Below are 12,500 nucleotides of genomic sequence, written 5' to 3' on the forward strand. Positions count from 1 at the left end.
CAGTGGATAAAAATTGTTTGAAATTTATTCCAATCGCTTTGTTTTCTTGCAGGTATAAGTGCAAAAAAAAAGGGAAAAAACGCTGATGCCGAATTAAACAAAATTTCACCACGTGTTTTCTGCTTGTCAAAATACACAAAACCGCAAGATTAATTTAGTTAATTGATCACTATCATGTTTCATGAGAGAACAAACAAGGTCAAATTGTGTACAAAAGTGCTCTTTCGAAAACTTTGACTGAAAGATAACTTACACAACACAAGAAAAACAACAGAGAAAATCGCTGGAAGTTTTCTCGCATTTGCGGAATATAAACGCACGATTGGATTGATTTATTTGTTGAAGACACTGATCTTCCGAGGTATGCCGAAGGTGAAAATTCCTTCGATTACCAATTTATTTTAGGACAAAAAAAACTTGTTATTTGCAAAAAATCCATCGGTTGATCAATATAAAGCTAAATTTGGGAGCAAATCAATGCCCATTATGACGTTAATTGCTACGAAGGCCTTTAATTCTGCGCGGCTTACTCCATGAATTGAAAAAAGGTAATGCGCTCGGGGGTTTTTTTTTTACAGTTTTTGACAGGCATACCTACTCGTTTCGTTTACCATTAATTCCCATTGATCATCTCCTATGAAAACTAAGAAATATATTTAATTCATTATGATTATCTTAAACGAAATACCGAGCAGTGGCTGCCACGAAATCTGGAACTTGAATATTATCGAGCTGATCATTCCAGCGAGCTTCTTGTTTATCATCGGTCGCTAGGTTTTCACCGTCTTCTTCGTCACTTTTAAAGCCATCTAAATCAAAATTTTTGTCTCTAATATCCCCTCCTCTTACAGGAAAACCATAAAAGATCCCTTAGATCCCTAGATCCTCCGAATCCGAAAAAAAAAGCATGAATATCCCCATCGTTCGGTGCGCTATCTGGCGCATCGGCTGTTGTTTTCGCGTAATTTGATCGCGCGATCGAAAGGGCAAAAAGCCAGCCCTTGTGGGGTCTCGTATGCTCACAACACGGCAAATGATTGGTCAATTATCCTACTAAATCTCCATAACAACAAAAAATTTAGATTTCCTAAGGGAGACTGGGTAGAGGCCTAAGATCAACTCTGATCAAGACGCTATTTTGTACGGCCGGTTTTGGCCGGTTTAGGTATTTCAGGGGTCATCGCGCGTGGCCGGTTACGGCCGGTTTAGGTGTCAATGGGTTCAATTTGCAGTGCCGAACATATTTTTCTTGGCACTTAACCTCTGCCACTCTTTCGAGGACATATTACTTGAAAGAGCATTTTACTTCTGCATCCCTGGTATCCTAACAATCAAAATGTACAAAGAAATATGAGTTTTGAATCCAAAAGTAAAAGCCATGTATTTCAGCACTGAAAACAAAAAATGAAAGTGTACACATGGATACTCTGTCGCTTACAGTACCGCTCAAAAGTAAGTTGACAGTCACTTGCAAGACACGAAACTCGACTCGAGACTTGATTTTGAGTCTCGGGTCGAGGTTGGAACTTGCAAAGTCGCATGGCATAGTTGCGGGCTTCTTGTGCTGCTCCCATCTCATTATTGGTCATATTTTGGCCTTGTTTTCAAAGTTGTCTTGAAAGGCGGGTGTTACTAAACACAGGAATGGAATGGAACGGAACAGAATATACTGGAATAAACTGGAACATGCTGTAATGATGCAGAATGACTCTGGGATAAAGCAGAATGTCACCTGAATGAACAAGAATGGTACTGGAATATACCGGAAGGAGGGAGAATGACACTAGAATGAAGCAGAATAAACCAGAAGAACACCAGAATGAACCTGATTGGCATAGACAAAGGAACGAAGCATAATTTTTCATCATTCTACCCTGTGAATGAATTAGTATGCAGATTAAGACTGGCAGGAAAAAGAACAATTCACATGAATGGGGAAGCAACAAGCCTTGCAACAAGTCACAATATGCTCTCACAATTGCAAAGCGGTCCACTCACTTTTTGTTCCCACGGAATGAAAATAAATAATGTTCTTCATATATATATATATTATCAGTGGACAATCTTTTTTCTGTGCTTCTGACTCTTCTTTCTTCAAAAAAGGAACACTGCGTTCAGGTTTGACGACATTTTTCAACCGAATTGGGAAGATAAAAAGAATCTATTTCCGTATATATCTCTATCACATGTCAGTCATGGGAAGCAGGCAAGCAGCAACAGTAATTAGTTTGTGGTTCGCTGAACTTGATTGTGATTGGTCAGTACACAATTGACCTGTGTTCACAGGTTTTTTGACTCGCATGGTGAAATCTGCCTCCAAGATCCACAGAAATAAGCAATTAGGATAACGTTGTTTCTCTTGCTACTGTATTTGTTCATGAAAAAATATATTACTTCCACAACAAATGCGCCTTATTAGTCCTGCTCAACATGGCTTCTTACAGAAAGGTCGTCAGTCACTCAGCTTCTCACAGTACTTGATCAAATTGGTGAACAACTTGATGCTGGAAAGCAAATGGACATAATCTATCTTGACATGTCAAAGTCCCTTGATAAGGTATGTCATTCACTCTTGCACTGTAAACCTCAGCAATTTAATGTCTCTGGGTGCCTACTCGACTGGTACAGTGCTTACCTGACCAACCGCAAGCAAAGGGTTACTCTCTCTGGTGAATCATCCCAAGAGGTGTCTGTATCATCTGGTGTACCCCAGGGATCGCTAATGGAACCACTGTTATTCCTACTGTTTGTCAGCAACTTGTCTGCCGGGTGCAATTCTTCTGAGGTGGCATGCTTCGCTGTTGACGATTCTAGAGCCTTGCAGGCAGATTTAAACAGTCTTTGGTCAGAATCATCAGCTCTTTTATTTAACCAGCAGAAGTGCAAGTGTCAGCAAATAACAAGGAAGAGATACTCTATCCAATATCAATATTTTATAAAGGGGTCTGCCTTAGTTGTTACTACTGAAGAGAAAGATGTGGGTGACTGGATCTCTGGTGATCTTTCATGGTCAATTCAAGTTCACCATCAATGCAATAAGACTAACAAGCTATTGGGTTTTGTTCGTAGATCATTGAGGTACATCAATAAATCAAGTACACCTCGCGTCGTGTACTTGGCCCTTGTCTGTTTGCACTTGGGCCATACAACACAGGTTTGGTCCCCCTGATCAAACAAACTGATTAAAATTAATGTATACATCTTAATGTTACCCTTTCAAACAGAAATGTCATAAGGAGAGGCTTATGCACTGCAATTTACAACTGATAAGTTACTGGCATGAGATGCTGGACTTGATATTCCTATACATGACTATCAATGGTCTAATAGACATAGACATTGACATTCTACTTGCTGCTTTTAATCTCATTATAAATTTCAATTTTTGTTCACTGTTGTGGCTTCCCTGTTCATACTCGCTTTCTTTTTCTTTTTATACAATATGGACAAAGGTAAATAAAATTAAAATAAAATAAAATAATTATTCTTTCAGCTATCTGTCAAATGTTTCTCATGACTGAAGTGCTCCAAATGTTACAAACAGGAGAAAAACATGTACAATTCCCTTAGGGAATCACGTGACACAACAGAAGCTGATAGAAACCAAAAATTGGTCAGTGCTAACTAAAACACAAAATTTTGGCATTTTCAGGTTCATTCCGTTTTATTTGGGTGTCATTCTGGTGTCATTCCAGCTGGTTCCAGTATATTCCAGTACCATTCTTGTTCATTTTGTTCATTCCGGTGTTCCGGTTTATTCTGGTACATTCTTTTCCGTTCCTGTGTTTAGTGACGCCCCTTGTAAGGCAGTTGTGTTATGGGAATGTAAATGTTTCAAGTTTCGCTTGCAGACGAGGGATGTCACATAACGTCTTGAATTACGTTTGACAAAATACAGTAATGTCAATTATTTTAACCATGAACGAAATAATTTGAGAATATTTAAAAAGTAAGAAGGATAGCTTCTAGTGTGTAGGAATGAATCAGATACTGCAGGCAAGCCTGCACACGCAAGCTGTGCGGTCTGCGGATGTCTGGGTATACTGGTGTGGGTTTTTTTAGAGCATGTTCTCTTTCTATTGTGATCTTTTGTCTTGGTGGAAAAGATGCGGTACTGTATTCAGAATTCCAGTTTGCTGATGTATTACATCGCTGACTTTCGAGGCTCCTTATTACTCTGATAAATTACATGTCCATGTCATTTTGCTAGTTTGTGCCCAGATGGCACGCATCAGAAATTTAGGGTTTTTTTTCAGATAATTGAATAAGGTTGCGACGTTTTTATTCTACATGAATAAGGATAATGGAGATAATATTTTTCTCCCCGGCCAAGAACATTAGAAGCCTGCTTAGAAGTCGACGTGATTATTGCGTACAAAGGTTCTGTTAGAAGGATTGTTCATTTCTTTGAGACTTAAGTCACTTTCTCAAGTTCTTTTCAAGTGTGCATATTTCAAAGTTTCTTTCTAGACTCTCAACTTACCTTTGAGCGGTACTGTAGCTACATGTACCTTGGCATTTTCGGTGTTGTCATCTTCCTCTTGTTTAAAAGCCAAACTGTACAAATTCCATTCCAGCAATTCTAAGTCTAAATCACTCGACTCCATAAAGATAAAAGGTAATTTTAGCGTTTTCACTTGTTAAAACCCCTGGTAAGACTACACAATGTTCAAGCTCATGAAGATCTTTTTCGTTTGAGAAAAAGCCTGAAATGACGTGGCAAACATAGTTAGCCAATTTGAATACACTATTCAACAATAGTGTCATTTTCAAAGCAAAAGCAAAATGATTGTGTTGCATCAAGGGTGGAAGTGGACCTTCGAGTGAATTTTGTGAAAAATGGAGCACTTTGATCGACTCATTTTGTAACCTCTCTTGCTTGGGACTGTAGTAGGGAATAATTGCCGTTAGTTGTGTTTGTACAGACTGAGCACAGCAAGGTCCTACTGCCCGAGCCTCGGGCCAATTATCCCCATTTCCGCACTTGCTCTCGGGTAGTAAGAGGTAATTATTACCTTCAACCTGCCAGCATGACAATAGGATGTAGTTATAGCTACCTGTGCAAGTAGTGATTGGTGTGTGGATAGTTGTTCAGGGCTTGAAATTAGCAAAAAAAAAAATCCAGTTGCAATTTTGCGAAATTTAGGGCACGTTCGATTGACCGTTTTCCGGAATAGGAATACATGGAATAAAAGTTAGAAATCCCTAGTTTTTGCGGAGATTCGTATTAATATTGTCAAACATCTGCTAAAATGCTATTTTAAACAGAGCTTTATTATCCTTGATGCTGCAAAACTCCACACATAGTGTTTTTAAATGATCACTCTGCGTATTCTTATTCCGGAATAGGGTCAATCGAACAGGCCCTTAGTCGCAAAATCGTCGTGCTGCAGTTGTCAGCGGTGTAGCAAAACAAAATATGAGCCCACAATACTTGTGTTTAAAGAAACCGCTGAAAATGGCGAATGATATCGAAGGAATGGAGTTGTGCAAGTAATAAATATTGCAGCGAAATTACGCTACAATTATGCTATCTTCAGATTAAAAGAAAACTCAAGGGGAGAAACAAAATAATTTTGTCCTTTCTTGATTTATTGTAGTAAAAAGAGCAGCTAAGTGGCAACTACTAACCCTTTTGTTTCGAAAGAGCGAAAATGAAAACAAGTCGGAAATTTACAACTTCTCCAGATATTTTAGTGGCAAAGGCAAAAAATTCAGTCGCAAATGCAACTGTAAATGGTTGCAATTTCAAACCCTGTTGTTGTGTCCGCATGGACTCCTGGGTCCGGTTGTTCAAAAGCCAATTAAGGCTAATCCCAGATAAAAATTAATCAAGAAGTTTGTCTCTTTTCCCAAATGCTATTCAACGTTGATATTTAGCAAAACTTTACATTTGAGGGAATCAATCTTGAAAAACCAAAATAAGCAAAAGAAGCCTTCACCAAAAAAGTTGAAAACATGAAACAAAAGATTATGCTAATCCTGTATTAAATTAATAAACAACCGAGCCCAGTATGGGAAGAGAAGATTCAATTTTGAGATAATGAAATTCTTGTCCCTGTTAGTGTTGCGTTTTTCAATTACGTTGTGCAAGTGCTATAGATGGAAGTGCCACTCTTTCCTCTTTTTCACCCTTTTAAAGTGCCCCCCATTGACGAGTGAAATTGTCTGTTTTTTCCTTTTTTCTGGCATTAGACAGAGGAAAGGGGTAATATGCTGAGAAGTCAATAACGAGAGAAGTCATTGATCAACTCCAGACTTGATAGAGTTGTCCAAAGAGTTGAACTTGTGTCAAATTTTGAACTTGAATTTTTTAAGGGGCAAGGTCTGAAACTAAGGGACAAGATCTAAGGGACTTTCATGTTAAGTTTTGTCTGTACCACATACTTCATTTGATGAATTCAGGTGGGCATGCCTTTGACAATAATAATTACTTGGTTGCTTCCAGATCCGTGCCATCATGGACAAAAAGCACAACATCCGAAACATGTCTGTTATTGCTCATGTTGATCATGGCAAGTCAACTCTGACAGATTCCTTGGTCAGCAAGGCTGGAATTATTGCATCACAAAAAGCTGGAGAAACCAGGTTTACAGACACCAGGAAAGATGAACAGGAACGCTGTATTACCATCAAGTCTACGTGAGTTTTTTTTCTTCAAATGGGAATGGTTTCTTTGTCCTGACTCATAGTGGGGCTCAAACAAAACAAACAATTTGTACATTTGCTGCAGTTTATCTAAGGTCAAACAACAGATTCATCTCCAATGTGGTGAAACCTTGTCTACGGCAACTGAAAGGAAGGGTTTCACCTTAAGGTTTTATTCTTCTTGATTTACTCTGCATTAAGAGAGGACAGGGTTCGATTTGCAGAGAGGTAACCAGGTTTTCAAATTTGGGGGTCTAGCTTATTAATATTTAAGAATGTTTAATATTCAATCTATTGCCTCGCCATGGCGGCTGCAGTACCCTTTCAGATTTCTAAATTGCGCAAAAATAGTCCTATCCCTCCCCTCTAATATATACTAAAATAAAATGATCATCGTCAGCCTTTGACTTTGCTATGGCCAATGTTAATAATCAAGCAATTGAATACATTCAAGTTTCATGTTAAACACATTATTTTTAACACTGATTCCGAAAAAAGTAGCATGATTTGCAAAACAAACAGGTTAAGTGCAAAATCAGGAACTCAGACGATGACACGTGGGCCTAGAATTAACTGATCAACAGGGTTTCACAAAACAAAGATTTAATATACTTCACCATTGGGTTCTCTGTCGTTTTGCTCACAATATTTAACAAGCCTGAAAAACCAATGCTTGAAATTCGCTTGGATGGCATTCACCAAACTGAACTTTGACTTAAATGTTAAATGATTGTTGGCAGATCGAAAGTGTCGCCGATTGTTTTGCCTAAAAAAACAGCTTGGAATAGTGTCACGTAACACATGGGAATTCAAAAATAAAAACTTAACTCCTCAAGCTGGACATAAATCGTTGACAAAAGGAAATCAGGCGACTACAAAAATCCATTCCTCCATAGTGAGAAATGGGAATGTTCAAGTTTGTTGTAAAATATGCTGTTTGCATGTTAAAACTTCAATTTTTTCTGCATCTAATTGGACCATGGTATATTCTGTGTGTCCAAAGAGAAACAAGTGTGTCCCAGGACGCAATGACACACTCTGGATACATCTCTGGATTTGAATCTAGGTTTTTGTTCACTACGGTTTTCACTACAAAAGGTCACTAAAAGTGTCACATCAGTGATACAGTGTGTTTATAAAGTTGTGTTTGGAAATTGGTTCCATAAATGTTTTACCATTGTTAAGTCAAGGTTGATTTTTGGGGCTTCTTTTGATGTCATAAAAGGGAGACACATGTCAATATGGTATATCAAAAGCACTAAAAATGCTCAGATGCTAATTCTACAAAGCAAAATTTTAATGAACCCCTTAAGAGTAAGATTCCTGTCCTGTAAGGATGCCTTCCCTCATTTGGTTTATATTATCTCTGAAATTATTACTTGTTTTTTCCAGAGCCATTTCTATGTATTATGAACTGAGTGAGGAGGACTTGACATATATAACTGGTGAACGGGATGGCAATGGTTTCCTTATCAACTTGATTGACTCACCTGGACATGTGGACTTTTCCTCAGAAGTAACAGCTGCTTTGCGGGTGACTGATGGTGCTCTTGTAGTGGTGGACTGTGTTAGTGGTAAGACATAAAATAATCGTTTGGACAACCAGCAGGGTATTTTCATGTTACAGTACCGCCTGAAAGTGTTGACCCCTCAGGACGAGGCAATTCCTCGTCTTTGCCAGGGGTAGTGGTTGTGTGCCACTTAGGTATGCAAATTATGTTTCCTCTGTAAAACGGAGGTGCAATTTGCTGCAGGAAATTTGCTGTGGGAGAAAAGACAAGGCTTGCCGTGGGAAAGAACAGTGATGTTGCACTTGCCAAATAAGTGGAAGACTGTCAAATTTTAGATCTCATGGTCAATGATGGTGTGAAGAATCCATTCTTAATGCAAGGAATTGTAATTAAAATGATAGAGTGCTTGACTTATGTAAGGACTCAAATTTTATAATCTTTTCATAAGGTAAAGCTGAAGACTTAGACACAGTAGAGATAGTGTAAACTAACCGACAGCTGTATTATCCAACCTACAAAATGCGTGTTGTCATCCAGGCTGTAATACTGTATGTGTGTTTGGTTTTCAGGAAAGGTGAGATTGTATCTCTTTTTGCCTGTGCCTGACTTTTTGTTTTATTTGGAGACTTGAAATTCAGACTTGTGCTACCTGTATGTGACCGTGAAAGGCAACACAGACAATTTGGATTCTGTTAAACGACTGAAAACGCACGGATAACAAACGATTTTTTTTATTTTTTCGAACAAATTGCTAAAACGTTTGGACGTTTTTCATAATTGTTGGAACACACAATCTTGAAATTTAAACGGATCATCCAAATTTCCAAACAAATTGCTTACACCGTTGGGTCAGTTTTGGAAAATTTGGCAAAAAAACAGATGGGTTTAAGTTTGGTGAAACGGGAAGCGAGCCTGATCTATTAAAATAGTGGAGGTCTTAATTCCTCTCTATAATCAACACCATCGAGGACCTCTTATTGAGTACTTTGTTCGCTTTCTTTTTGCGTTCCTCTAAGGTTAAGTCTGAAAACTAGAAAAAGATCGTGTACTTTGCCAAGTTTGTGTTCATGCTGTTCATCACGAATGGAGGAAAACAAGCGCTCAATTTCTTTAGCTGTGAGAGCATAGATACTTATCATTATTTTGCTCAGTGACGGGTTCTCCAAACGTTTCCCTAAACGTACAAGAAAATTTAAGGTTGTGTTGTCAGTTTCACGTCGACCAAACAAGACAGGCGTTAGTATTTTTTAGATTTTGGTATGTTTTAAATAATTTAAGTGTAAAAACAGAATAACTCTGATTAGAAATGCTCACCAACACACACCAGCCCTTTTAAGCTTCATATCACAAGGTGAAACCAGATCTATGAAGGTCGGGATTAACAGAATATCCTGCCATTCTACACACTTAACTCTTACACGTGGTATGATGAATGTCTATGGACTGTAGCCTACGCAGTATGCGGTGGTTCATAACGAATCTCTGATGGCTTCGCTTGCAGACATATTTTCCGTTGTTTACGTAAGTAGCAGCAAGCGATACGTTGAGTAAGTAAGTGACGTCATTTGAACAATCATGTTTTTTCGTCAGAGTACCCCTTTAAATGCTTTTGCAAACTTCGTTTGTTTGGTTTATGAGTTGTTTGTTTGTAATGTGAGAAATTATCAGTCAAGGACCAATTAAACCTTGCACATTTCGCATCGTTCTGAAGTTATTTTCAAAGATTGACTCCTGCTTCTGAGATGTTGGTGCTTATCCTCTAAAGCCCTTTATCCTTGAACAATGAAACAGGTTAGTTTGAGGTTTACATGTACATTTTCTGAGAACTTTTTTGAAACTCGAGGACAAAATGCCTGCATATACAACAACTGCTGAACCACAAAACTATAAAGTGCTTGAGGCCCTGATTTTTTTGTGTATCCACAGTTTCAGAAGTCGAAGAATACAAGATTAGTGTCCCATGAACATTTAACAAATAAATTAAGAAATTGCCTTTTTTTCCATGCAAAATGGGGGGTCGATTTATACACGGGATTGACTTATGCACAGGTAAATAATTATGGTACTTCTCCTGAAAGGTTGTTATTCTTAGGGATATGTCGCTTGAATTTTCGCACGGCCTTGCGAAGAACAGCGCAAAATTTTGGTTTCACTTAATAGCCAAAAATACATGAAACTTCATCTGAAATATTTTTTTATTCAATATTTTGTTAAAATTGGTTGAATCTCTGAAAAGTCATGAAAAGCAACAAAATTTGTTTGCATTCGTTTTGCACTGCAATCAAAATATGTCGCAAAGCATGTTTCAAATGTGGTTGGAATCTGGCTATGGATATTTTCTTCACATGGCAAAGGAAGGCCAACATAGGTCCATGACTAGTGGCTATGATGCCCTTTGCTGTTTGCAATTTCCAGCCGAAACCTGTTCAGTTTCTGTTCTTCGGTGAGATTTCAAAATTATAATCTGGCTTTATCCGAAACACAAGGTCAACAGAAACCCTTTCCAACTTCACTGCAGCATTTTAATGACCTCGGTTTTACGTTGGTTGACTTTCCCATGGCAACTTTAGAGCCTAGCGGTAAATTTCCCTCAGCAAAAAAATCAGCCTACCACAGGAATACTGAGTGAAAGTAGTGACAGGGTGACTTGGCAATGATGCGGTAAAGGGGTCAATAGACCCATTTTTATTAATTCCCAATCTGGAGGACAAAATAATGGTTCTTCTGTCCCCTGAGAGAAACAAACCTTTCAAATGCAAAGCATTCTTATTGTTTTGTCCTACAGATTGGGAATTAATTGAAAGTGTTCTTTACTTTCAGGCGATGCTGTATTTCTCTCATCTTTTAGTAAAAAATAGTGGCTAAGAAAGCTGTTGTGTTTTCATCCAGGTGTTTGTGTCCAGACTGAAACAGTGTTGCGACAAGCTATCAGTGAGAGAATCAAGCCAGTTCTTTTCATGAATAAAATGGACCGTGCTCTTCTAGAACTGCAACTGGATATGGAGGATCTTTATCAGACCTTCCAGCGTTGTGTGGAGAGCATCAATGTAATCATTGCTACTTATGCTGATGATGATGGTCCAATGGGAAATATTCAAGTATGTGTTACATATAAATTCTTATTGTGTGAAGAAATTTAATTTTGCACTATTTTGTTATGGCTGTTTAAAATAAGCGCTGTAATATACAGTACCGATCAAAGGTAAGTTGACAGTCTCGATTCGATCCTCGAAACTCGATTCGAGGCTTGAGAATCGAGAGTCGAGAAAGATGGACTTTAAAATATGCATGAACTCGAGAAGAACTGGAGAAAGCGCTTTATGTCTCGAAGAAATGAACAATTTCGCTAATGGCGCCTTTGTACGCAATATTCATGTCGACTCTAAGCAAGCTTTCAATGTTCTTGGCCTGCGAAAAAAAATTTAATATCTTCATTATCCTTCGGCATTTAGAAAAATAACGTCGCGATCTTATTCACTTGTTCTGAGTTTCCGATGCGTTCCCCAGGCACAAACCCAGTCACAAACTAGCAAAATGACCACGGACATGTAATTTATCAGAGTAAAAAGGGGCCTTGTTCGAAAGTTGGCGTTGTAACATCAACAAACTGGAATTCCGAATACTACCGCATCCTTCCCATCGTGACAAAAACTGAATTGAAACTTTATCAAAATCATCAAAAGACGAATGGTCAATTATGGTCGCAATTCTGCTTGCTTGTTTTGGATGCCAAGAGAATCGTAGCATGTTTAAGTCGATTGCGAAGAGAGCCGTTTTGTAAATGATTGCAACAGATTATTCATTGATCCTTTGAGGAAACGAGCGACGGGAACATATTTTGTCAACAGAACTACTTGCACTTGATATCTGACTCGCTTTTTCGACGCATGTACAACACACAAGTGCGCTTTGCTCGTCTAATTTATTTCTCGAGAGATCAGTCAAGCATCAAGCTCATTATTTTCTTGACTCGAAACTCGAAAGACTCAACTCGCGAGTTGCCAAACTCGACTCGAGACTCGATTCTCGAAATTGATCGAGAACAGAGTCTCAAGTCGAGTTTCACGACTCGCGAGTGACTGTCAACTTACCTTTGAGCGGTACTGTAAATCTCTCTCAAATTTTATAATCCTTTCACTATTATATGAATAAAGCCCATCCTCCTTTTACCTCTGGCTCAATTTATATTCCCTTACAGATCGAGTCAAAACATATATATACTAAGTAGATCGAGGGGACAATTCAAGCAAATTAAGTGGGTATCATTTATGAGACCAAGAATCAGACGGGTATGAAATTTTGTAAACATTCACATGACTAGGAAGAGATGCTTCATGCCTG

At 38.3% G+C, this 12,500-nt stretch overlaps 1 protein-coding gene across 1 annotated transcript in view; it reads left to right on the forward strand.

The window, feature by feature from the left end:
• LOC137992442 (elongation factor 2b-like) overlaps nucleotides 1-12,500 on the forward strand; it is a 37,385-nt gene that overhangs the window by 2,369 nt on the left and 22,516 nt on the right. The window contains exons 3-5 of the mRNA XM_068837780.1: nucleotides 6,449-6,642; nucleotides 8,041-8,222; nucleotides 11,049-11,257. Coding sequence (XP_068693881.1) covers nucleotides 6,449-6,642; nucleotides 8,041-8,222; nucleotides 11,049-11,257 — 585 coding nt within the window. The remainder of the gene's footprint in view (nucleotides 1-6,448; nucleotides 6,643-8,040; nucleotides 8,223-11,048; nucleotides 11,258-12,500) is intronic.

The sequence above is a fragment of the Montipora foliosa genome, chromosome 2 (genome assembly GCF_036669935.1).
Source record: "Montipora foliosa isolate CH-2021 chromosome 2, ASM3666993v2, whole genome shotgun sequence".
Taxonomy (NCBI): Eukaryota; Metazoa; Cnidaria; class Anthozoa; order Scleractinia; family Acroporidae; genus Montipora; species Montipora foliosa.